The following is a 27,862-nucleotide window of genomic DNA, read 5'->3' as shown; positions in this document are numbered from 1 at the left end:
AGAATAAAACTGGAAGCTATCCTTGTGACACAAGCTCTAAGGACAAGATTAAGGGCGCAATCCGATATACAGCGCAGGTTTTCGGCGCAAGCGAGGGAACCAGCGCCACCCGTAATTACACCTCGCACATCGGGGTATTGCATATACCCCGCCGGCAGTTCCTAAAGTGCCGTAAGTCGGATAAACTAGCGATGTCCAGAAATAAGCGTAAATACAAATTTCTGGAGTCGCTAGTGACTTACGGCACTTTAGAAACTGCCGGCGCCTAACAAAATTAAGGAAATATCAAATTTCCTGTAAAAGTCTTACCTGCCTCCCAAAAATAGCCCGACACGTAAAACCCCTATATACGCAATCCCCTCTCTCACTACTACTAATAAATATATTAACACCTAGACCGACAACCCCTCACAACGCAATAAGCCTAATTATTAACCTCTAAACCGCCATAGCCCACACCGCAATAAACCTATTCTAGTATTAACCCCTAAACCGCCATACCCCACATAGCCTATTAAATCTATTAACCCCTAATCTGCCGCCGCCAACGTCGCCGCCACTATGATAAAGTTATTAACCCCTAAACCTAAGTCTAACCCTAACACCCCCCTAACTTAAATATTATTTAAATAAATCTAAATAATATTACTATTATTAACTAAATTATTCCTATTTAAAACTAGATACTATAAAATAAACCCTAAGATAGCTACAATAATTAATAATTACATTGTAGCTATTTTAGGATTTATTTTTATTTTACAGGCTTCTATCAGCCAATCGGAATTAAGGTAGGAAAAATCCAATTGGCTGATGCAATCAGCCAATCGGATTGACCTTGCATTCTATTGGCTGTTCCAATCAGCCAATAGAATGCAAGCTCAATCCTATCATCAGCCAATCAGATTTTTCCTACCTTAATTCCGATTGGCTGATAGAATCCTATCAGCCAATCGGAATTCAAGGGACGCCATCTTGGATGACATCATTTAAAGGAACCTTCATTCGTCGTTAGTCCGTCGGCCAGGAAGGATGCTCCGCGTCGGATGTCTTCAAGATGGTGCCTCTCGTCGGATGGAAGAAGATAGAAGATGCCCTTGGATGAAGACTTCTGCCCGGATGGAGGACCTCTTCTGCCCGGATCGGATGAAGACGGGTCAAGGTAGGGTGATCTTCAATGGGGTAGTGTTAGGTTTTTTTAAGGGGGGATTGGGTGGGTTTTAGAGTAAGGTTGGGTGTGGGTGGTGGGTTTTAATGTTGGGGGGGGGTTGTATTTCTTTTTTTACAGGTAAAAGAGCTGATTACTTTGGGGCAATGCACCGCAAAAATCCCTTTTAAGGGCTATTTGTAATTTAGTATAGGGTAGGCCATTTTATTAATTGGGGGGGTTTTTATTTTATTAGGGGGCTTAGATTAGGTGTAATTAGTTTAAACTTCTTGTAATTTTTTTATTTTCTGTAATTTAGTGGGGGGGGGTTGTACTATAGTTTATTTAATTGTATTTAATTTTAGCTAATTGTAGTTAATTTATTTAATTAATTTAATGATAGTGTAGTGTTAAGTGTAGCTATTGTACCTATTTAAAATAAATACAAAGTTGCCTGTAAAATAAAAATAAATCCTAAAATAGCTACAATGTAATTATTAATTATATTGTAGCTATCTTAGGGTTTATTTTATAGGTAAGTATTTAGTTTTACATAGGAATAATTTAGTTAATAATAGTAATATTATTTAGATTTATTTAAATAATATTTAAGTTAGGGGGTGTTAGGGTTAGGCTTGGTTTAGGGGTTAATAACTTTATTATAGTGGCGGCGACAGATTAGGGGTTAATACATTTAATAGGCTATGTGGGCTACGGCGGTTTAGGGGTTAATACTAGAATAGATTAATTGTGGTGTGGGCTATGGCGGTTTAGGGGTTAATACAGTTTATTAGTTAGTGCGGTGGGGGATTGCGGTTGACAGGTAGATAGACATTGCACATGCTTTAGGTTTTAGTTTATTTTTGCAGGCATTTTAGGGAGTTACAGTGCTCCCATTCTCAGCGCAAGGCCTGCTACGGCTGCTTTTTATTATGAGGTAACAATTGAGTAAGATTTCTCCATTTTCGCCACGTAAGGCCATGCGCTGGATATTGGATACCGATTTACAACGCGGTCCCATGTTAGCTTATGGGAGTAAAAATTGCGAGTGACGGGTGAAATATACAGGCATAACTTGTATGCTACGCTGTATATGTAATACCAAAAACGCGAAAAAACGGTGTCGCCGGCTTTTGCGGGCGACGCTGCATATGTAATGGAGGCCTAAGTGTTTTGTTTTTTTATGCAAAAAAAACAAACAAAAACAAACATACTCCCTTGAATGCAAATGTAATGTAATGTGACCTTTCCATCTTATAAATAATCAGTTCCAAGCCCTATGGTGGATTATGTAACTCCTATAAGGGAGGGCTACATAGGTAGGGCTTTATATGTGCACATGCAACTGCTGCACATGTTCACTTACGATCTGATGATGTCACCTGCAACATTGCTGCTTTCCAGACACAGAAACCATAATTTGTTAGAGGCGCTTCTCACTACTGCGCATGTGATTTCTGTATAACAATAGTGTGCATGCGCACTGGAGCATGCCCTGCAAATATGATTATGCTAATACAGCTACAGCTAGGCTTTTGGATTGGAGGAATTGATGATGAGTGAGGTTGAGTATGGCTCTTACACTGAAGGCTTTATACAGTACAAGTAAATAATAAACTGAATATTTTAACAGAGCTTTGTTTCTTTATCAAAGTAAGTATTTTTAAATTGGTTAGAGATGCAGATTATTATGGTGTATTTTTGATCAATATCACTTTTACTTAATTTACTGACCCTTTAAAGGTCACCGTGATTCTGCTACATATTATTGGCTCATATAGACTGTAAAACATTCCAGTGGTCTATGGATGTACATAGCAGTGTATGATGGTGGAGTTACCTTCCGCTGCTCTCTTGAAGAAGACTTTACAGCTTCCGCAGGTGAGGGCTCCATAGTGGCATCCGGAGGCTTCATCCCCACAAATCAGACATGTCTTCTGTGGTGGGAAATAATAATCAATAGGCAGCAAGTGGTCTCTGCCAGGCTCCAGCCTACAAGAAAACAGACAAGGCAAGTTAGGTACAATGAAATCTTACATCTTTACCTTATAAAAGGTTAAACACCGGCTCAAAATGATGTAGCTTAAAGGGACCTGAAACCCAATATTTTTCTTTCATGATTCACATAGAGAATGCCATTTTAAAAAGCTTTTCAATTTGCTTTAATGATCTAATTTCCTTCATTCTCTTGGTATCCGTTGTAAAAGAAGCAGCAATGCACTACTGGGAGCTATTGAACACACTGGGTGAGCCAATAACATGAAATATAAAAGTGCAGCCACCAATCAGCAGCTCTTTATCAGTGACGTGCAGTGAGGTCAGAGGCTGGTGAAGCACTAGATATGGTACGCCGGAGAAACACATGTACAGAGGGCCGCAAGTACCCCCAACAGGGCAGGTTTAAATGATAGCTGAACCAGTGCACAGGTGACATAATCAGGTGATGGGTGAGAGCAAGTTAGTAACCACTGAGTTACTGATCAGCTGATTACTTCACCTGTGCACTGATTCAGCTATAATGAAAACCTGGCCTGTTGGGGGTACTTGAGGACCATTGTTGAGAAACACTGCACTAAAGCACCAGCTCATGGGAAATGTATTGATTACCAGGAGAATAAAGCGCACATACTCTGCTCACTGACACCCACACACACTCTGCTCACATACACACTCACACAATTCTGTGGCACAGTGCCAGTTACTAAGCAATTAGAATGATACACAATCTCTTCTCTACTAACTACTGTATTGTAAAAATAGAAATAATTTACCATACAAGTTTTACACAAAGGACAAGTTATCAAACTGCCAATACAGCTGCTGCAAAATGGTGTTCAAGAAACGCACGTGCACATCCCACTTAGGTATGCGCTTCAACAAAGGACACACCAAAGGATACCAAAAGAATGAAGCACATAATAATAAAAGTAAAATAGAAAGTTTATTTATTTTTTTTTGTGCAATTTCTATCTGAATGATGAAAATGTAATTATGACTTTCATGTTCCTTTCAAAAACTAATTTGATTTTCTGACATGGGGCCAGTAACAGTTGATGCTAATTCTCAAAATATAAATAACTAGAAAAGTCTATTAAAATAGCATGCTCTACCTCAATCATGAAAGTTTAATTTTAAATGTCTCCCTTTGACTATGTGTTTAACCAGTTACTTTACAGTGGCATTATTTCTAAAAACATTTAACTGCTATAATTACATATATTTTTTAAATGACTCTATCTCCTTTTTATTAATATAAACTTGTACAAAAGCAGCACATATTAAAAACACAATGCAACAGCTTTCAATTGATTTGTGAATTACAAGTTAACAGCAGTCTTTAAATAAATGGAGACACAGAGAAAAATAAAAATAGATACTGCATTCTCTGACTGAACAGACATAACATATATGGAGTTTGTACCTAATTAAATCAAATAACCATGAAAAAGGGAGGCTTAGCAATATTCAATGTCAAAAACTTTAATTTAAATAATGTGGACACTGCACACTTAACATCAAACTCTGGGTTTTAAATGAAGGATTTAAATTTGAATTGACCCTTTGACTTCCTGTCAGTATTGGGTTATGCTCACTTACTGTCCCCCTCTGTAAATGAGCTGTATCTGAACACAATTTGTGAATCACAAGAGATGTAGAATACCACTTTACTCTTCTGCTTGGTGTCATCTGTTAGGTTATCTAAGCTTCCAGTTGTGTCACATGACCCTGCTCACTGCATCCTCCTTCTGATTAATCTATATATCCTTCACTTGCTAGGAGGCATCAAGAGGGGTGCCTCCTATTGGTACCAATTTCTGCTGCTAATATATTGACAGAACACAGGTGGCGCTGCAGCACAGCTTTTCCTTTGACCCATGTTCTGCAATGGAGAGAAGCGTTCCTGTACCTGCCTCTCCATAGCATTACATGGGGGGATTTTTTTTTTTTTACTTTTTTTTTGTTTGTTTTAATTAAAATGTAATTAAGCTTTGGCCACATATGGCAGGGTAGGCACTGCCTCCCCTGCCTCCTATGAGTGCACATCCCTGCTCTTTATCCTACCTAGGTATCATCATTTTGAACAAAGGATATCAAGACAACAAAACAAATGAGATAATAGAAGTAAATTGGAAAGTTGTTTAAAATCACATGATCTGTCTGAATCATGAAAGAAAATAATTCTGATTAGGTATCTGGCTTTAACTGGCATTGCTCCCTTCTAGAGATACCCAGCATGGAGAAAACCCATTCATGCTTACAGTGCGCCTGCCTACTGGGATGGTCAATCTATAATGCTTCCAAACTTCTGTTCTGGTGAATTTTAACACCTCAAACTACATGACATTTGGTGTAAGAAGCTGATCAACTTTGTCATTAATCACTATGGTTTCAAAATAAATATATTTATTGAACTTAAATTACTACAACTCACATCTTTCCTCAAAGCTCATAAGATATAATAATAATACTACTAATAATTATTATTATTATTATTATTATACTGCTACATCAAAATTAGAATTTAATAGACCATGTTCCTTTGAGGAAAAGATACAAAGGTCTCAGTATTGTTATACTAAATTTGTTGATTTAATAAAACAAATGATCAATAACAAACAAGAATATAAACACTTTCCATCAAGAACAAAAAAAAAGCAAAAAGTACAAATATAAATCCTTCTATTATATATGCTTATATACTTCCACAAATACAGGTGTTAAAGGAACTGAGGAATAATGAGGTTAAGTGTAAAATAACAATTTATCTGTCTTTTCCTGTCTTTCATTATTTGAAGTTGGACTATGGTTTTATATTGATGTCTCTTATACAGCCTCGTACACCCCAACATTTATAAAATGATAGCCGTGACCAAGTGTAAGTGTTGTGTTTTAGAAAGGAATGAATTATGCAGGGTCCATTCTTTTTCTGTAAACTGAACTTGCAACTCTTAATTACTGAACTTTGGAGTGACAGAGCTGCAAGCTAATTCCCAAGGAAAATAATGCGTCTCTTATGGCTCACAGTTGGTTGCAAGCTTTATTGTGGCAGCTGGCACAGCCTTAAATGAAATTTACTTACTTCAAAATAACAATTCCTACAGTAAGATTGACTTTTTAAAACATTTATTTAATTTGTTTATGATCAAAATGCTTATAAATATCTAACCAAGCCATCTTCACTATCATATTAATAGTGAGGCTAAAAAAAAAAAGCAAGTTAATTTCAGACTTAAAGGGATATGAAACCCAAAAATGTTCCTTTGTGATTCAGATAGAGCATGCAATTTTAAGCAACTTTCTAATCAACTCCTATTATAATTTTCTTCGTTCTCTTGCTATCTTTAGTTGAAAAGCAGGAATGTCAGCTTAAGAGCCGGCCACCAATCAGCAAGCGCTACTCAGGCTCTCAACCAAAAATGGGTCGGCTCCTAACCTTATATGTCTGCTTTTTAAAATAAAGATACCAAGAGAACAAAAACAAAATGATAATAGAAGTAAATTAGAAAGTTGTTTAAAATTGCATGCTCTATCTGAATAATGAAAGAAACATTTTGGGTTTCATGTCCCTTAGAAAATACAAGGCACCTTTTTCATCTAGAAACCACTTGTACCTAAGAAAGGATCCATATTTTACTTTACTTGTAGCAAACTGAATAAAAATTCTAAACATCACTACATGAAGAAAAAATATCAATCCTTGAAATGACACAAAACATTTTTACTATTAGCAAAAAAACAACAACCTGCAAGAGCAAATAAATGTAGTTTGTACTTATATTCCTGTGGGAACCTATGCTCTAACCACAAAATATATGTAGGTTTTTTATACACCCAGTCTAATTTGCAGTCAAAATAAGTATTATAATAAGCGCTTATGAAGATTCCTGGGTGTGTGGATGCCTAATGGCTGTCACGTAAGGTTGACTGATGTTCGCACGCGTAGTGATAGTGTTAAACAGTAATCTGTGTTTTGAGTACGAACCACCCAGAGAAGTGAGGTGCTGGGTGAAAACTCCTCCTACTTTGCTGCTGCTACAAATGCCACCTATTCCCTGAAGTGGAATTCAGGTATGTTACATCATTAAAGGGAACTACCTTGTAATTACAAGACTTTTCTGCAGTTTGCAATAAAATAACATAATATGTGGGTGGTGTACTGGAGTAGACAAGACTTGCCACTGTAATTTGCTAGCAGAATATCTGGTGTTTATCAGGTCAACACCCCAGAAGCAGATATTGTTTTCACTTTCTACCATGAGATTTTTTTTTTAGTGAAAAGCTTTCTGCAGATCATTTTAAAATGAAATGTAATTAGAATTACACTAAAGCACCAGCTCAATTTGCAATTTGTGTTGTTTAACTGGATAATAAAGCCATTTAAAAAAGGTTTTATAATATATTGCAGCAGTTAAAAATATGCATTGCAAATGAGCAGCAGAGAAACAAATCGTTAAGTTTTTAAAATATCTGGTGAATAACTTTGTTTCCTTTGCTCTTGGTCATACATAATTATAAGGTAAAATTGTGGTAATAAAAAACAGAAAGGCTAGGGCACAGGGTTGAAAAAAAGTCCCTGAGAGACAGACATTAGTCAATGCAGTTCTCTGATCTGGCTGCCCTGTCTTAAAGGGATAGTCTACTCTAAATTACACTTTCATGATTCAGATAGAGCATGCAATGTTAAAGGGACAGTAAACACCAGAATTGTTGTTGTTTAAAAAGGTAGATAATCCCTTTATCACCCATTCCCCAATTTTGCATAACCAACACAGTTATAATAATATACTTTTTACCTCTGTGATTACCTTGTATCTATGGCTCTGCAAACTGCCCCCTTATTTCAGTTCTTTTGACAGACTTGCATTTTTAGCCAATCAGTGCTTGCACTTAGGAGCTTCACGTGCCTGAGCTCAGTGTTATCTATATGAAACACATGAACTAATGCCCTCTAGTGGTGAAAAACTGTCAAAATGCTTTCAGATTAGAGGTGGCCTTCAAGGTCTAAGAAATTAGCATATACACCTCCTAGATTTAGCTTTCAACTAAGAATACCAAGCGAACAAAGCAAAATTGGTAATAAAAGTAAATTGGAAAGTTGTTTAAAATTACATGCCCTATTTAAATCATGAAATATTTTTTTTTACTTGACTGTCCCTTTAAGCAAGTTTCTAATTTACTCCTATTATAAAATGTTCTTTGTTCTCTTGGTTTCTTTATTTGAAAAAGCAAGAACGTAAGCTTAGGAGCCTGACCATTACTGGTTCAGCACCTGGGTAGCGCTTGCTGATTGGTGTCTAAATGTAACCACCAATCACTACCTAAGAGCTGAACTAAAAATAGGCAGGCTCCTAAGCTTACATTATTGCTTTTTCAAATAAAGATACCAAGAGAACCAAGAAAAAATTATAATAGAAGTAAATTAGGAAGTTGCTTAAAATTGCATGCTCTATCTGAATCATGAAAGTTTAATCTTGACTAGACCAGGGGTTGACAAATTTAGGAGCCAGTAATAATATTTGGAGCCAGTCATACTTTTAGGAGCCAGGCAGTGGTATTTGTATAGAAATATGTAGAATAGATCATGAAGTTAGGAGCCAGGGGTAAAATTCTAGGAGCAAGTGGCTACCTGGCTTCTGGGTTTGTCGATCCCTTTGAGGAAAACTTATGGTGCAGCCAGAGCACAGTCTGATGTGCAGTAGTGCTGCAAAGCAAAAACTTTAATAGCTCCTGCATTTGTCCTGTTCTTTCTGCAGACAATGACATGCTGCATTTTCTGAGATGACATCTCAGATCACAGCATATTCTGCTTTGAGGGTCAGCACTAAGGTCAAATAGGGACAGATATGTGGCTGAGTTAGGCTTGTGAAGTCTGGCATCTTCACCTCCAATTCTCAGAATTGGAAAGCCCCACAATTGTTAAACTTATATACACTTTCTGGTTCTATAGCAGTCAAAGCTTCTGGGCTTATGAGTGACTGCAGATTGGTCTTTAAAGGGACATTTTAATGGAAAAAAAACTACATGCTCTAATTTTTTTTTTTTTCCCCCAGTGCAGGTATAGTAAACCTCCAAAGTCACAAACAATTGCTGGTCCTGAGCAGAAACTGCCAGGGAGCCAATCAACAATGGCAATAACACACCTAGATTGTGTGACACTGACTACCGTTACTGATTGGCTCACCAGCAGTTTTCGCTTGATAGCAGCTTTTCACAGGATTTAAACAAACAGACTTGCAGCGTCGCTAGTGCTAACAATTACAATCTCTCACAAATGAGAGCATGTAATGTTCTCACTAGACTGGCTCTTTATCATGCAGGATATGTAGTGCTTACTGAGTCAAAGGGGCTGAGACTTCTGTGCACAAAATAAAATGAGAACTGCACTTTGTTCCCTGCCAACATCACTGCTAACCATACTGAGTATGTTTTTAAAGGGACGGTATACACCAATTTTCATATAACTGCATTTAATAGACACTACTATAAAGAATAATATGCACAGATACTGATCTAAAAAATCAGTATAAAACCTTTTAAAAACTTACATAGAAGTTTCCAGTTTAGCTTTGTTGATTAGATAAGCAGGAACACCCAGGGAAAGTGGCTAAATAGCAGACCCTCCCCCTTTTCCTGCATATGAAAAGACAGATTATACAAACAGAAGCCAGCAGTAGACTGGAAAAGTGTGTATACTTCTGACACTGAGGGGCTTGGTTAGGAGTCTGAAAATCTGCACAATGTTATTAAAAAATAAGCAAAAACTATACATTGTTAGAAAAGCACTCCCGGATGGGCTATACAAATGGATCATCTACAAAACATGTATTCAAAGAAAAATTTGGTGTATAATGGCCTTTTAAAGGGAGTCAATATCATAAATGTTTCATACAATTCATTATAAAAGGTATGTACATATTTATTTATAAATAACTGAAATGCTCATTACGTTTCATGTTGTTTTCAGGTCATTTAAGCGAATGAAACTAATTTTAATGAGAACTTTATTGTAATAAATCAGAAGAGAATTTGATTCCCTTTTGCGTATGTTTATATGGTAGTGTAAATAATATGGTTTTAATTATCTACATTTAAATTGTTATTTTGGTACTAGATAATAGGTAAAATACAAAGTGTAGAACAAAGAACAAACCACACTTGTTTTGCATAAGAGATTGCACTGTATAGGTCTGATTTTGTCATCCAGACGTAGTAATCTCATCTAAACTAAAAAGATTTCAATAATTTTTTTTTATTTTTTTTTAATACACAGTGGACTCTAACTAGCGGGATTTCAATAAAGCTTAATGACTGACGGCACAAAAGAACATTAATGCCATTTTTATATATGCATAAAATAGCAACATTTGAATAGCTTTGCAGTCCAGGAACATACCCCTTAAAGGAATACTGAACCCAAATTTTTTCTTTCTTGATTCAGATAGAGCATGCAAGTTTAAGCAACTTTCTAATTTACTTCTATTATCAATTTTCTTTGTTCTCTTGCTATCTTTATTTGAAAAAGAAGGCATCTAAGCTAAGGAGCCAGCAAATGTTTGATTTAGAACCATGGAAAGCACTTGTTTATTGGTGCTGTCCAATCAGCAAGGGCAACCGAGGTTGTTCACCAAAAATGGGCCGGCATCTAAACTTACATTCTTGCTTTTCAAATAAACATACCAAGAGAATGAAGAAGATTTGATAATAGGAGTAAATTAGAAAGTTGCTTAAAATTGCATGCTTTATCTGAATCATGAAAGAAAAAAATTTGGGTTTAGTGTCTCTTTAACAGGATGTTCATGGGGAATTCAATTTTAGGTTTAATGTCCCTTTAACAGGATTTGCTGGCAAGATCTAAGTCACACATTGTGGCATCCTGTACTTTCAAGAATGTACATTCTCCTGTTAATGTAAAAGAAATCAAGCACATACAAAGCTGAGATCACTCATTAATAGATATATCATTAGTAATGCTCAGACACACATCTTTTTCAGTTTCAAGTTCGCGTGTAATTACAATTCAGCAGAGGTGAGAAAGGAACGGATGATCAGACATACATTTGATGTTTAGTGGCCATTTTGAGTAATAATTTTGCTTTAATTGCAACAAGTATATGTAAGAAATACAAATTACAATTATCATAAAGAGATCACGTAGCAGAGTCTAAGCATGATGGGAAATACAAGGAAAGTGAAGGCCACAATAATTATACACACATTTTGTCTAAAAACATTTATGGCTTTTGAAAGTGCTGTTAACTATATATATTGGGCTATTTGACATAGGGTTGGAATCTATAAGTTATTTGGCCTTGGAGCATTTGAATCAAGCTTATTTTCTTAAAAGTATTTTCAGAATTAATCAAGTCCCTACAGCGTGGCAAACATATAACTGCTCGAGCCAGTGGACCTACTAACTCATCGCTAATGGTGACAGGAATACGCATTGCTGCTTGAAAAGGCTCTTAGATGCAGTCACCCCTAATTAAGAGGATGTTCGGTCTGAACGGTTTTTCTGCTATAATTACCACTTTGGCATGTCTTGCTTAATATATGAATTATTTCTGTGAATATACACTTGCCAAACGGTTCATGGTTTAAGCAGCTCCCATTACAGGCTCTTAGCTACAATAATCTTAACCTTGGTATTACTAGGTCACAGAGCACTAATCTTTAATAATATGTGAATTTTTGCATCAACATTAAAATTGCACTTTAAAGCTGGATGCATTTTTTTTTTTTTTAAAAAGATGCATGCATAAAATAAAAAGAATTATTTCACTCTCTCCCTCCTTCACTTAAGTGTGTATGCCTGGAGTATGAATATATGCATTGTAACAGAACACTGCATAAATGACGAAACTCAACATACAGTAACAGGCATTAACCTCTTAAGGACATATGACGGAATTTTTCCGTCATAAAACAATTGAGCAAACTGAAAGCTGTGTCCTTAAAGGGTTAAGCTAGGCTGACCATATTGCCGCTTTAAGAAGGGACACATATGAAAAATACATATGTCAGGGTTCTTATACAAAACATTTCTGTAAATAGCCCTGAAAACAGCCCTGACACATGTATTTTTCATATGTGTCCCTTTTTGAAGCGGCAATATGGTCAGCCTACATTAAGCACATATCACTCAAAACAAAACTTTTTTATTTTTTTTATTTTCCCTTTAATAAATATTTCACTGTTGCACAAATGCCTGCATATAGTGAACTGGTGATCTGCATACACTGAAGCAATTAAAAGGGACAATGCACACTAATTTTCATATAACTGCATGTAATACACACTACTTTACAGAAGAATATGCAGATACTGATAAAAAAATCCAGTAAAAAACTTTTAAAATCTTACTTAGAAGCTCCCAGTTTAGCACTGTTGATGAGTTTGACTGGGAAATGCAGTGAAAGGGGCTGGGTAAACAAAAAGAGCCGACACTCCCCCCCCCCCCCTTTTTCCTGCATATGAAAAGACAGATAACATAAACAGGAGCCAGCAGTAGTCTTTAAACGTGTGTATATATTGAGAGCTACTGAAATCCTATTGACTTATTTGAACAGCCAATAAGATTTCAGTAGCTCTCATCCTATTGGCTGATTTGAATTTGAAGAATCAAATCAGCCAATAGGAATTCAAGTGATGACATTCTTAATGGCGTACCTTGAATTTACTATTCAATGTACGGCAGCGAAGAGGAACCTCCACGCTCCATGGCTCCGCGGTCGCCGGTCTTCAGTTCTGCGGTCCTGGATGAAGATAGAAAAGGTCCCCACTTGGGAGAAGACTTCACCGCCGGACTTCAAGAACCGGTCGCCGCTTGGAAGAAGACTTCACTGCCAGACTTCAGGAACCGTGAGTACCTATCTGGAGGTTAGAGTTAGGCTTTTTTAAAATTTATTTTATTTTATTTTTAAGATTAGGGTTATAGTCACTCTTAAAAGAGCTGAATGCTCTTTTAAGGGCAGTAAAAGAGCTGAATGTCATTTTAAGGGCACTGCCCATACAAATGCCTCTTTAGGGGGCATTTTTTAGTGTTAGGTTTATGTATTTTGGGGGGTTTGGTGGGTGGGGGTTTTTACTGTTAGAGGGGGGACTTTGTATTCTAAGGAAAAGAGCTTTTTTTAAGGAAAAGAGCTGTTTAACTTAGGGCACTGCCCTACAAAAGGCCATTTTAAGGGCTATTGATAGTTTAGTATTAGATTAGTGGGTGTTTTTATTTTGGGGGAGCTTTTTTATTTTCATAAAGATTAGGTATTTTTTTTATTTTTGATAATTTTGTTTTTTATTTTCTGTAATGTTAGACTTTTTATTTTCTGTAATTTTAGCTTAATTTAAACTAAGTATTTTTTAATTTTAAAGTAATGTTAGGTTTTTTATTTTAATTGTAATTTAGTTTTATTTTAATTTATGTAATGGGGTTAATTTAGGGGGTGTTAGGTTAGGGGGCTTAGTGATTAGTTATTTGCGTTGTGGCCTTTGGCAGTTTAGGGGTTAATAGATTTATTAGCATTATTGCGTTGTATGGGTTTGGCGGATTAGGGGTTAATAGTTTAATAGGTTTATTGTGTTGTCAGTTAATGGTGTATTAGGGGTTAATAGCTTTAATAGGTAGTTTGTGATGTTGGGTTTGGCGGATTTAGGGGTTAATACTTTTATTAGGTAGAATGCGATGTGGGTGAATTGCGGATTATGGGTTAATAGTTTAATTAGGAAAATTGCGTTGTGGGGGGGTTGTAAGTTTAGAGGATTATACATTTATTATTAGTTCCGATGTGGGTTTGATGGCGATATAGGGGTTTTATGTGTCAGGTTTATTTTTGGGACGCGGGTTAGAGATTTACGCAAGATTTTATGTTTTTTTTTTATTTTCTTAGGCGCCGGCAGTTTCTAAAGTGTCGTAAGTCACTGGCAACTCCGAAAAAAAAATGTTACGCTTATTTCTGGACAATGCTAGTTTATGCGACTTACGACACTTTATGAACTGCTGGCGGGGTTTATGTAATACCCCGATGTGGGAGGTCAAATTACGCGTTTGCGCTGAAGACTGCGCCGTATAAGTAATCTCGCCCCTAGTGTACAGAGTCCCTTTAAAGCCTTTTTAGGCAAGAAAGACAAATAAGAACACCTGGGGTTCCCTTGGCATATTGAGGATTGGAGTGATACACTTACTCTGACCTCCCAACCATCCCACATGCGCTACCCTGCTGTTTCTCCCTCATCTTTCCCTTTCCAAGCTCAATATCTGCTCAGCTTAGCCCATAGAAGGACATGAGACTCTGCACTTTCCGGTCATGGCTCCACTCCCTATGTCTTGGCCTTTCAGTCCTGGTAGGAATCTGGCAAATACTAGGAGGTACTAGTGTAACTAAAACCTCAGTTTGTTTAAATATATAATTGATTTCATGCCGGCCTCATAGAAAAGTTATGTCTGGTGTGTGTATATAAAATATATATATATATATATATATATATATATATATATATATATATATATATATATATATATATATATATATATAATTTTTAAAGCATGATTAACATCTATCGGTGCTATTTTTCCAGAATGAAACATACTGTTTGTAATCTACTTTCATCCAATTTTTTGTTTCCTCTTGGAAACATTACAATATGAAGTGTTAACTTGATTTTATAAACAATTAAGCCTTCATGTCAACCTTATAAATCTTCATTAAAAGGACTGTGGCTCCACCACTCGTTATTTATCCGTCAGCACAGACTGAGCATTTCATATTCTGTATATAGAAAGGTCTGGGGGACAAGTTAAGGAACAAGCATTAAAATAACAGGGCCAAATGGGTAGAAAAAATAGGAAATATTGTTGTAGCTTATGGTTATTCCAGCTAGTTCAATACAAATAAAATTAATCTCACATATGCATCAACTAACAATATAAAACATACTATGGCCAGAATATCAAAATAAATATACATTGCTGGTATTGTACATCCGTAGCTCACTCTTTTCACACTCTAAATTCTAACTGAAATAACAAAAGAAAATTTAACTCCGTAGTAGTTATTTTTGTCACAATATAAATCTTACTTGGATTGGGTGCTTTATTAGGCGGAACCTTCCACCAGCAAGCTTGTATAAACTAATGCATCATTCAAATATTTAAAAAAAAACAAAAAAAAAAACGAGTTTATTTTCAGAGTATACATTGTAAATCCCAGGCAAAAGGGTAGTTATACTCACATCAGTTTTAATCTAATGTAATGGGAGTTGTATTACCAGGCTAGGGCTCCTTATCTGCATTGGCAGTCTGGAGCCAATAGCTCTACAAAGCATTTGGTCATTAAAGAAGAGGAAGGGGCATAAAGTTGGACACTGAAGATGAGAAGGGGAATCATTGAAGAAATTCAAAAACCTACAATGTACTTGTGAAATTAAAATAGATAAACATTGTTAAAATAAAACAATAGGTAAATGACCCCAGATAGAAATTATTTTCTATTAGTGTGCACTACTTTTTGAAGTGACTCTTATGTCTCTATTATAGTAGCAATTTCTAAACATGCCCCATGCTAAGAATGACTGTCTCATTTAGTGTGCATGATGGGAAGCGAGACACAAGATAAGATAAACACTATTATAAAGAAAAACTCAATGAGATTACTTAAAGGTGTATAGACACTGCTCCCCATTTGAGGTTGCACGGGCATTGCACTTTTAGTGAGATTGAACAAGTATAAAGTTTGATGAAACAGTCAAATGTTTAATTTTATTAATTAATAAGATCTGTAATGTATTATGTGCTGTGTGAGCATAGAGGTACATATTTTTGTCGCCCTAAATATTTCCATGGCCCCAACATAACTTAAAGTTGTTGGGGCTTAGTACTAAGAGAATAGCAAAGACTGATTATAGCAAGTCTCTGAAACTCTGATCAAGTTAAAGTATAGTGGAGGAGGGTGGCGCAACTGAAAAGGAATTCAGCTGGAAATAGATCAAATATTTCTATGCTAAGAAGGGTGAAATTTGTGTTCGCATCTGAGTTTCCATGGACTACTGTCCAAATACTTGAGAGGGAGGCTTATTATTTTTAAGGTGAGATGGAGGAGCTGCAAAAGGAGAACCCCATTTAAGAACTGAAGATGCTGCAGGCATAGCTCTCATTAAGATTGCATATTAACTGTACTTGTAGATGTGGCTTTAAAGTATAAATTTAAGAATTTACAACATGACTCATTACCCCATATAAATGGCACTGGGGTAGAAGGTTTCCTAAAACACACTATAGTTGAGAACCACAGACTATACAGATACTAAATAAAAGAATTACGGCTGAAGTTCTAATGCTTTATTTTATATCCAATAAATATTTTCCAAAATGTGTCTATGTGTATATGTCAGCACAAGATTTTTCAGCAATTTCCTCTCATTACACCTTTCTTAGAGTACACTCATGGTTCATATATTATCACCCTTCTCTGCAGTTGCTTGAATCTATCCCCCCACTGAACCAACATCTCAAATCCCTGATGACTTTAATTCTGGTATTTTTCATTCCTGCTCTACAACACTACTGGCTTTGCTGCTTGGAGACTTCAGCCAAGAGAATTTTAGAGACATCTGTACAATGTCCTACTGCATCTTCTCATTATGGACTTCAACACAATGTGATGTCCACTCTACTTGTGTTTTCAGCTCTCTGATTTTATCACTCCTTTAGCTATAGAACTTTCATTTTGTCTTTTAACCTCCTCATACATATAATTTACAATTGGGTTTAGCCACTGTAAAACAGATTTCTAACTACTAAATTCAACCCTAGAAGTGTTTAAAATTAAAATGGTCTTCTGGTCAATATGAATTAAAGCAAAAAGTACAACCATATTTCACATCACAAAATTCATCTAAATAAGACACTGTAAGAAATATATTATTGTTCTGATTAAAACAGATATATTTTGTAATACAAAATAGCCAAGGCGAAAGGTGATAATAGTTAAAAGTAGTGCTTTTTCTTAGTCATGTAGTCTAGTAGAGCAGTGTGAATTGTCATTGAAAATCCATAGCCTCTAACGAGGAACACAGTGACTCAAGTTACAGTTTATGTGACAGGTACTACAGTATCAGTTTGTCTGTATCCCCTAAGTTGAAAAAAGAAATTAGAAAGGGGCAGCTGCCAGTAACATTTAAATACGCTTCCAATGAGGTGCAAACTTGTAATTTGGGGCAAGTATAATACAAATACTTAAATATTTAAAAAAAAAAATATTGTTTCCTGAAGCTTGCATGGAAATGCAGCCTCTTATCAGATGTCAAAATCTGTCATGGTTGCTGGCTAATCTATGTTGAGTTGAGTAAACAGTACTATACTATGCTACAAATGATGTGTCCAGGTAAGGTATACTCTATCATAGACACAGGACATTAAAGAACCCCTTGCAGTGATGCCTTTAAAAGTTAATATGCTTACGGGTTGGGACTAGTCAAGTCAGCAGATTTGTATTGGTGAAATATCTCACCAGTCTTTAGCTCGACGGTTATTAATTCAGGTTTAAATCCTAGACTTGTCATTTCTCTAGTAAGAGATCTCAAGGACATTTGAGAATCAATGGCAGTTTCATTTAGATTCTAAAACTTAAAAATAAAATAAAATAGAATGTCAGCAACCAATTTACCCTGACAATTAAATAATACAATTACAGCCACATTTATGGACATCAGAAAGAAGAAAAAAAAAGTTTAATGAAACATAGATACTGATCAAAGAACAACAAAGTTATTAAACACAGATAAACTTAAAATCAAAGCTAAAATGTCAAACTAATTATTATTTTCTTGGCATGTTACTTCTATGGTTTATTTTTCTCTTGCATGGTTCTACAGGTTTTTGGCAATAAAAAAAGCAAAAAAAAAACATATTGGAGAAAGACAAAGACCTTCAGTCACACAGCAGCCCATAAAACATTTCAGAACAGGTCATCTGATTTTCTCATTTTGGCTTCGATATTTTGGAGAGTCTGCATGTGTTTCCTTCTTGATTAACCCTTTTCTTACAAACTTTTGAAATTGGCAGTAAAAAGATGGATTCATAATTCGAGATAATTGACACTAATTAAATGGGTGTTTTAATTTTTGTTCAGATTTCTTTAAAGTATTAAGATACAACAATTTCATGATGTCCATTTGATAATCATAAAATAATACACCATGGCACTCCAAGCAACAGCCAATAACTAATGTAGGAATACAACTCTTTATGGATGATAGTGTTTACTTCCATTTTAGGGTAGTCACTTCTGTTTCTGATATCAAAGTAGCTCTTCACACCAACTGCTTTTCTTATGTCTCAGGAAATTAAGACTGGCGAAAGATTCATTTAGATTCTCAATAAAATTGTGTTTAGTTGCAGTACTATACAAAAATAGTAGGAAGTTTGACAAGAGACTTAGAGAATAAAGGTGGACCTCTGTTTATATTTAAGCTTAGAGTCTAAAATTATGTTAACCATGTTAAGGTGAGGTTTGCGGTTTGGGCAAGATGAGAGCATTAATATTAATGATGTGATTGACAATGGAGCCAGATTGTCTGTGGCACTGTGACCACATGAGATTTGTTATTTACAAGTTAACAAATTTTGCAGTTTCCTAGAGCATTTAAAAACAGCTTAATAAATACAAAAGAGAAATCAATGAGGGATTCATTTAATGAAACTTTTGTGGTTTCTCTTGTTGCCACAGCAATTTCTTAATATAACTCAAAGCACCACCAAGTGGATCAGTTGAATAAAGAATAGTAATTATGAACATCAATTATTTCTCATTAAAATTCTTACTTAATGAACATTACTACAAGGTTGATTCATCAATGTGCATGTCTGAGTCCTCCGAGATTATCTCCAGTGGTGTGGAAATGAAGCAGATATCTGAGCTGAATATATTTTCACAGGCAAAAATGTAAGTTAATTCTACAACTTAATGTTTTTGTAAACAAAATCATTCTGGGAATAATCTGTGTAACTATGATCAAAATCTAACCCCACTTTCATTCATGATTACTTATTTTACTTCTAAATAAAATGGTTTTAAGAGCTAATCGCTCTGATTTTCTCATACCGCTCCTCCTCCTGGCGCCAATCTACACTTTATTTTTTTCAGTGACGTTTCTTCATCCAGCCAATTGATTTTGCAATTGATCCATGAGGCATGCTGTGCAAGGACTTGGCCGCCTAAAGGCCAGAAAATCAATTAGCTGGATGAAGAAACGTCACTGAAAAAAATAAAGTATAGATCGCTGACGTTACAGGAAATTCATGTAACGTCATTGATGCCATCATTAATGAGATCATATGTTAGCGTCAATGTCATCATGACCTATTGTTTGTTTTCAGCAGATCAATCACTTTGAGAAAAATAGCTTTAGTTTGCAAAAGTAGCCTTTGTCATACTAAGCAAACCACTACATTCATTCATTTTACCCTATCACAAACAGTTTATGGTTCTACATTCAGCATTAATCAACCTTCCCAACAAACATTAAGCCATAAAATAAGGGCTAATCCCCTTTTTCAGGGGGGGAGGGTATTTGTGTGTGTTGTATGCCGCATTTACGGTACAAAGACTCCTAATTATATTAGGTTGGCACTGAAAAAACATTTATGCTTACCTGAGAAATTCATTTCTTTCCTGACGGAGAGTTTATGAGCCATCACATGGGGAATTAAAGTCTAGTCCTACAGGAGGAGGCACAACACCCCACATAACAGAGCTTTAATCCCTCCCACTTTCCCATGATTCCTTAGTCATACATATGGCCAAGAGAAAGGAGCAAATAGGAAAGTAGAAAAGGAAAATCAGGCTAAAAGAAGTGCAGACTGTTACTGCCGCCAACTGTTATTGAAAAAAAGGGTGGGTCTTGTGGACCTCACCATCATGAAAAAATAAAATAATTTATCAGGTAAGCATAAATTTTGTTTTCTTGATGGTGACATCTGTTCAATGGAAGCTTCATTTTTTAAAAGCCAAGGAAGTGGCGACTACACTGGTAGAGTGAACAGTAATTAATTCATGGGAAGACTTCCACACTACTAGGTACATTACGCTGTAAGCTATCTTGCCAAGGTGATTGCAGTAGTTTATGTCCCTTGTGGGGTGACCTGAGAAATGGATAAACAAGGAAGAATAATTTCTGAATTCTTTAGTGGCTTGAAGATAAAATTTTAAAGCCCATACGTCATCCAAGTTATGAAATGATCTCTCTTAAAGGGACTCTGAACCAAAAAAAATTTCTTTCATGATTCAGAGCATGCCATTTTAAGCACCTTTCTAATTTACTCCTATTATAAAAATTTTTTCATTCTCTTGATATCATTATTAGAAAAGCAATAATGTAAGTTTACAAGCCATCCCATTTTTGGTTCACAACCTGGGTTGTCCTTGCTGATTGGACAACACCAATAAACAAGTGCTGTCCAGGGTTCTAAACAAAAAATGAGTTTTGCGTTAGGCTTAAAAAGCAGCGTTGGCCGGTCCTAATGCTGCTTTTTAACGCCCGCTGGTATTACTAGTCTTGCAGGTACAGGTGTACCGCTCACTTTTTTGGCCAGACTTGGCAATACCGCAAATCCACTTATGTAAATTGCGCCAGTATTACGAGTCTGCCAAAAAGTGAGAGGTAGACCCTTTCCTGTCAAGACTGGTACCGCATTTTAAAGTCAGTAGTTAAGAGTTTTATGCTACGGCTTTGTAGTGTAAAACTCTTAACTAAAGTGCTAAAAAGTACACTAACACCCATAAACTACCTATTAACCCCTAAACCAAGGACCTCCCGCATCGCAAACACTAAAAGAAAATTATTAACCCCTAATCTGCCGAACCGGACATCGCCGCCACTATAATAAATATATTAATCCCTAAACCGCCGCAAGCATTAGTTAAATATTATTAACCCCTAATCTGCTGTCCCGAACATTGCCGGCCCCTACCTACATTTATTAACCCCTAATCTGCCGCCCCCAACGTCGCCGCCACTATACTAAAGTTATTAACCCCTAAATCTAAGTCTAACCCTAACCCCCCTAAATTAAATATAATTAAAATAAATTTAAATAAAAATTACTATCGTTAACTAAATTATTCCTATTTAAAACTAAATACTTATCTGTAAAATAAACCCTAAAATAGCTACAATATAACTAATAGTTACATTGTAGCTAGCTTAGGGTTTATTTTTATTTTACAGACAAGTTTGTATTTATTTTAACTAGGTAGAATAGTTATTAAATAGTTAATAATTATTTAATAAACTACCTAGCTAAAATAAAGACAAATTGACCTGTAAAATAAAACCTAACCTAAGTTACACTAACAACTAACACTACACTATAATTAAATTATTTCCCTAAATTAAATACAATTAAATTATGAAGACTTCCCCTGGCAAGGTGATCTTCAACGGGTTAGTGTTAGTTTTTTTAAGGGGGTATTGGGTGGGTTTTAGAGTAAGGTTGGTTGTGTGGGTGGTGGGTTTTAATGTTGGGGGGATTTGTAAAATTTTTTACAGGTAAAAGAGCTGATTACTTTGGGGCAATGCCCCGCAAAAGGCACTTTTAAGGGTTATTTGTAATTTGTGTAAGGGTAGGGCTTTTTTTATTTTGGGGGGGGGGGGCTTTTTTATTTTGTTAGGTGGATTAGATTAGGTGTAATTAGTTTAAAAATCGTGTAATTTGTTTATTTTCTGTTATTTATTGTTTTTTTTGTACTTTAGTTAATTTAATTGTATTTAATTTAGGGAAATAATTTAATCATAGAGTAGTGTTAGGTGTTAGTGTAACTTAGGTTAGGTTTTATTTTACAGGTCAATTTGTCTTTATTTTAGCTAGATAGTTTATTAAATAGTTAATAACTATTTAGTAACTATTCTACCTAGTTAAAATAAATACAAACTTGCCTGTAAAATAAAAATAAAACCTAAGCTAGCTACAATGTAACTATTAGTTATATTGTAGCTAGCTTAGGGTTTATTTTATAGGTAAGTATTTAGTTTTAAATAGGAATAATTTAGTTAATGATATGAATTTTATTTAGATTTATACATACATTTTATTTCCCCATAGGAAAAAATGGGGCTGTGTTAGGAGCTAAACGCTGCTTTTTTGCAGGTGTTAGATTTTTTTCAGCCGGCTCTCCCCTTTGATTCCTATGGGGAAATCGTGCACGAGCACGCACAACCAGCTCACCGCTAGCGTAAGCAGCACTGGTATTGGAGTGAGATGTGGAGCAAAATTTTGCTCAACACTCACTTTTTGTCTGTTAACGCTGGGTTTGTAAAAACCCGTAATACCAGCGCTGTCTGTAAGTGAGCGGTGAGCATAAACTGCTCGTTAGCACCACATAGCCTCTAACCCAAAACTCGTAGTCTAGGTGTTTGTGTTTTTACCCTGGTAAGCACTTAACAGTAATTTTTCTTTTTATGAAAAGCTTAAGGTTTAGAAAAAAAATGATGTTTGTTTAATGGTAAAGAAAATGTATGTTTCTATTCAAAAGATGAGATGAATGAGAAATATTAGCATTATGTAAATATCATATATTGTATTAATGGTTTCTTTTTAATCAATAAAAAAGTGGAATTAAATTGAATTCTCTTTTGTAGCTAATGCCTATAACCAAATTAGTATTTTATTTTTTTGGCTCTGTAATATACTTTTAAAATATGACATGTCCACTAATGTGTAATGACAGCTTAATAACTAGTACAACAAATATAATTGTAAATGGTCTTAATGTATTCTGCAGTATAAGACGGATTATTCTAATCTTTATCTTATAACAAGGGTTTATTTTGGCTTAGGCAAACAAGGCACATGCCTAGGTCAGCAGATTGGAGGGGGACATTTTTTGTGGTGATATTTGTAAGAAGCTTGCACTCATTTTTGAAGTATTATACAGGCATGTAATGGGAGATTTTGCCCAAGGAGCTTACATTCTAGGGGGTATAATAAGAGAGTGCCCATAGAGGTAACTCTGAAAATTTCATTTATTCAGCTAGCTATTTTCCCTTTTGTTCTGTTGGCTTTACGCAATCAGTATTGTGTTTGTGGAAAAATTGTTTCAAGAAGAAATCCGTGTTTATTTATATATATACACATACACACACTCACCGGCCACTTTATTATGTACACCTGTTCAATCAGCCAATCTAATGGCAGCAATTCAAAACTTTTAGGCATCTAGATGTAGCGAAGATGACTTGCTGAAGTTCAAACAAAGCATCAGATTGGGGACTTAAGTGACTTTGAACGTGGCATGGTTGTTGGTGCCAGATTGGCAGGTCTGAGTATTTGAAAAACTGCCGATATACTCGGATTTCCATGCACAACCATCTCTAGGGTTTACAGAGAATGGTCCAAAAAAGAGAAAATATCCAGTGAGCGGCAGTTGTGTGGACAAAAATGCCTTGTTGATGTCAGAGGAGAATGGGCAGACTGGTTTGAGATGATAAAAAGGCAACAGTAACTCAAATAACCACTCGTTACAACAAAAGTATGCAGAATAACCATCTCTGAACGCACAACACGTTGAACCTTGAAGCAGATGGGCTACAGCAGCAGAAGACCACCCCGGGTACCACTCCTGTCAGCTAAGAACAGGGATCTGAGGCTACAATTCGCACAGACTCACCAAAATGGGACAATAGAAGATTGGAAAAACATTGCCTGGTCTGATAAGTCTCAATTTCAGCTGCGACATTCAGATGGTAGGGTCAGAATTTGGCGTAATCAACATATAAGCATCGATCCATACTGCCTTGTATCAACGGTTCAGGCTGGTGGTGCTGGTGTAATGGTGTGGGGAATATTTTCTTGGCACACTTTGGGCCCATTAGTACTAATTAAGCATCGTTGAAACACCACGGCCTACCTGGATAACTTCCATAATCTTCTGACACTTCTCTGCTCCTGTGACGAAAGGCAAAGAATGACGGGGGATGATGGAGGTGGGGGAGGTATTTGAGCCTTTGGCTGGGGTGTCTTTGCCTCCTCCTGGTGGCCAGGTTCTGTATTCCCAAAAGTAATGAATGCAGCTGTGGACTCTCCCTGTATTTAGAAGGAAATACAACAGATTGCTTATTTGCCCCATTTGAAATTGAAAGAGATATAAAAGTGCAATAAGAAAATGATTGCAAATGTATTATTGCACTTTTGCTTGCATATAACTATGTAATTATCCCCTGCAACTCCAGAGCAGCAATGCACTGTTGGGTGCTAGCTGAAAATATCTGCTTAGCCAATGACAAGAGACAAATATGTGTAATCACCAATCACAAGCTAGCTGCTTTTAAAGGGTCAGTCAAGTATAAATTAAACTTTCATTATTCAGATAGGACTTTTAATTTTAATTGACTTTCCAATTTACTTTTATCATCAAATTTGCTTTTTTCTCTTGGTAGTCTTAGTTTAAACTAAACATAGGTAGGCTCATATGCTAATTTCTAAGCCTTTGAGGGCTGCCTCTTATCACATTCTTTTTAAATCTCTTTTCAACACAAAGAGACAGAAAGTACACGGGAGTACAAGGGAACCGTATTGACCGGCACAAGACAAGCCCCAAGGAGCCCCGGCTCTCAGTAAATCTGGCCAAGTTGTAAAACAAAACAGCCAGAACAAGGGCTAAGCCCAAGTACCCTGGAAACTGGAACCCCCGGCCAGTCCTAGGATCATAAGGTCTAATAACATCACACAGCGGGATAGACAAAGAGAAAACGCAGAGTAAAACCCTCTACAACCGGAAGATCAGGACAGGAAGCCCGGGTCCCACAAATGTTTAGATTAAACAATCTTCCAGGAACATAAATCCCTCGTCTGATATAAAAACAGACCTCCCAGGGAAAAATCCAGAATAACCCGGATAACAAGAGCAAGAAGCCCTTGCAAGTCCTGACCCAAAGGGAAGAGGCCACCCCTTGCAGGAGTCCAACACTCCAAAGAGCCAATGCCTTTCAAGACCATTAAAGGACACTAGAGCTAACAGGTGTCCAAGCAACATTAACATTAATTTGCATGAAAAGCACGGCTAATCCTCCTTAAGGGACACAAGGCGCTGCTTATTTTATCAACCTCGAAAGGAGGAAAGGCTGAGTAGACCTCGCCGGGGATAGAACTAGCAACCCTCAGTTTGCTACAGTACAGAGTAGCCACAGAGCCTTAGTATGCTGAGCTAGCTGTTCAGTTAGCCACAAGCTCCAGACACAAGGGGAACAGTGAGGACAAGTCACCCGAATAGAGCAACAGCAAGCCTCTACATCACCACAGATTCGAAGTCAGAGGGCAGTAAAACATGGGTTTGGATGCCACCTGGATGGCAATACCTGAACCATATGAGTGGAAAACCACTAGGACCTCTTATATCCAAAGAAGAAGATGCAGAGCATTCCCAACACTGGGGAAGGACCCCTAACCGGAGCCCAAAAAGACCTCACAGTCTAATGTACTGAAAAAGTAACAACCAAGTCCCCAGAAGGAAAACCAATCCACAAGGAGAAATGGACAAATTCCAAGAAGGTCTCAATGAAGAAGAGAACCACTAAAGGAACAAGTCCAAAAAGGACAATTCCCAGGGCCTCTTAAGGCATTACCGCCCCGACTGGCCGAAAAAAGGCACTAAACCCTCTAACCTTCTCACCACGTGGGAAAGAATACTCTAGGTTCCGAAGGTGTGACGCAGCAAAATTCACTGACCCAGTCACCAGAGAGATGGCTATTTAAGGACTTAAACAATCCCGAGAGCTGCACAGACCCACAAGTCCTCTTGAGAATGCTTAGCTGACACTTGTAAAATAAATAAAAAGAAACATAAATATTATTGAGAGCACTCTGCACCACAACCTGACCAGCAAGGTATAATAGGCGCCACATGTCTGAATAAGCTGCAAGACAGAAGATATGAACCCAAGCAGGACCAGCCTGCAACCAGGGTCACAACTGCCAAGCTGGTTAAATCCACCCTCAGAGAGGGAGGAAGAAAAAACAGACAAACATGGGACTAACGTGTCCTGAACAACTTCCACAGAAGCAAACAGCAAGTATCGATCCCAGAGAAAGTTCCCGCAGGAAACATAGTATGAAAAATAAAAATAAAATTCATCCTAACCGGATAAAATAAAATGACAGGTAACCCGAGGGTTAATGCCCAAGAAGAAAAGAAAGATCCGCAGGACCAGCCTGACGGAAACCCTGTTCCTCCAACAAAACTGGGAAGGATCTCGATAACAAGACTTAAAGGAGATTACGTCATCCCCCAATGTCTAACGAGGTGAGCCATTCAAAGGAGGAGACTGATGAGTCCCATAGCTGAGAAGAATAGGGTACCCAAACAGCTCAAAAACGTGTCTGAGTAGAACACGAGGGCGAGCCAGCCTGTTACAAATGTGTCAGCTTGCACTATACGTCGCCATCTGAATGAAAAGGGACACTATAGTAGGAGACCCAGGAGGACCCCACTGCTGACACAGAAACATAAAAAGCCAGATTGGAGTTTGCCAAAACTTACCTGAGGAAGCCAAAATCCTTTTGGGAGAATGTGCTGTGGACAGAAAAAACAAAATTACAGATTTTTGGTAAAGCCCATCATTCTACTGTTTTTAGAAAAAGAAATGAGGCTTTTTAAAAAAAAATACAGTCCTTACAGGCAAACATGGTGGAGGTTCACTGATGTTTTAGGGTTGCTTTGCTGCTTCAGACACTGGATGCTTTGACTGTGTGCATGTCGGTATGAAATCTGAAGACTACCAAAGAATTCTGTGGTGCAATGTAGTGCCCAGTGTCAGAAAGTGTGGGTCTCCGTCAGAGGTCATGGGTTTTAAAGCAGGACAATGAGCCAAAGCACACGTCAAAAAATACCCAGAAAAGGTTTAAGACAAAGCTCTGGAGAGTTCTGAGCTGGCCAGCAATGAGTCCAGATCTCAATACCATAGAGCACCTGTGGAGAGATCTCAAAACAGCAGCTGGGAAAAGGAACCCTCCCAATCTGAGAGACTTGGAGCAGTTGGTGAAAGAAGAGTGGTTTAAAATTCCAGTAGAGACTCTTTGATGGTTACAGAATGCAATTAAGTTATTTTTTCCAAGGGGTGTACTACCAAATATTAAATTGAGGGTGCCAATAATTTTGTACAGTCAATTTTGGAGTATTGCATGGAATGTGTCATATTTGGCATTTTTTCCCTCAATTTTTTGTGAATGCCTAAACATATGTAATTGAAACAATTTTCTGGGCGAAGTGGTGTTGCAGTATCTGACAGAAATGCAGGGGTGCCAATATTTTTGGCCATGACTGTGTGTGTGTGTGTGTGTGTGTATATATGTGTATGTGTGTGTGTGTATGTATGTGTATATATATATATATATATATATGTACTGTATATACACACTATTTTTTAAAAACAGATTACTGATAATGTCTTTAGCTTCTACAGAGTGGTTAAACATATAGGTGAAGCAACACTTTTGTAACTGAGCAGAACTTTACCTATGTGTTTAAACACATAATTTTCTAGGGCCATAAATGCAAAAATGATATGCTCAAACAATAAAATATTATTTATGCATTAGATCGGGAGCGGTAGGGAACTCGCCTCCCGGAGGACCCCCGAGGCAAATGGCTCAGCAGTCCCTTGAAACCCCAAGCCCGAGGAACAAGGCGCTCTAGGACGTAAAGAACATAACTGACTGACCTGAGTCTATGG

The 27,862-nt window shown here is 36.7% G+C and overlaps 1 protein-coding gene across 1 annotated transcript in view; it reads right to left on the bottom strand.

Moving 5' to 3' along the window:
* The window catches only part of AR (androgen receptor), a 483,459-nt gene that overhangs the window by 252,685 nt on the left and 202,912 nt on the right, over positions 1 to 27,862 (bottom strand). The window contains exon 2 of the mRNA XM_053699025.1: positions 2,988 to 3,139. Within this exon, the coding sequence (XP_053555000.1) occupies positions 2,988 to 3,139 (152 nt within the window). The remainder of the gene's footprint in view (positions 1 to 2,987; positions 3,140 to 27,862) is intronic.

This window comes from Bombina bombina, chromosome 1, assembly GCF_027579735.1.
Source record: "Bombina bombina isolate aBomBom1 chromosome 1, aBomBom1.pri, whole genome shotgun sequence".
NCBI classification, from domain to species: Eukaryota; Metazoa; Chordata; class Amphibia; order Anura; family Bombinatoridae; genus Bombina; species Bombina bombina.
Note: the sequence above shows the minus strand (reverse complement) of the source record. Positions and strands in the feature narration are given on the sequence as shown.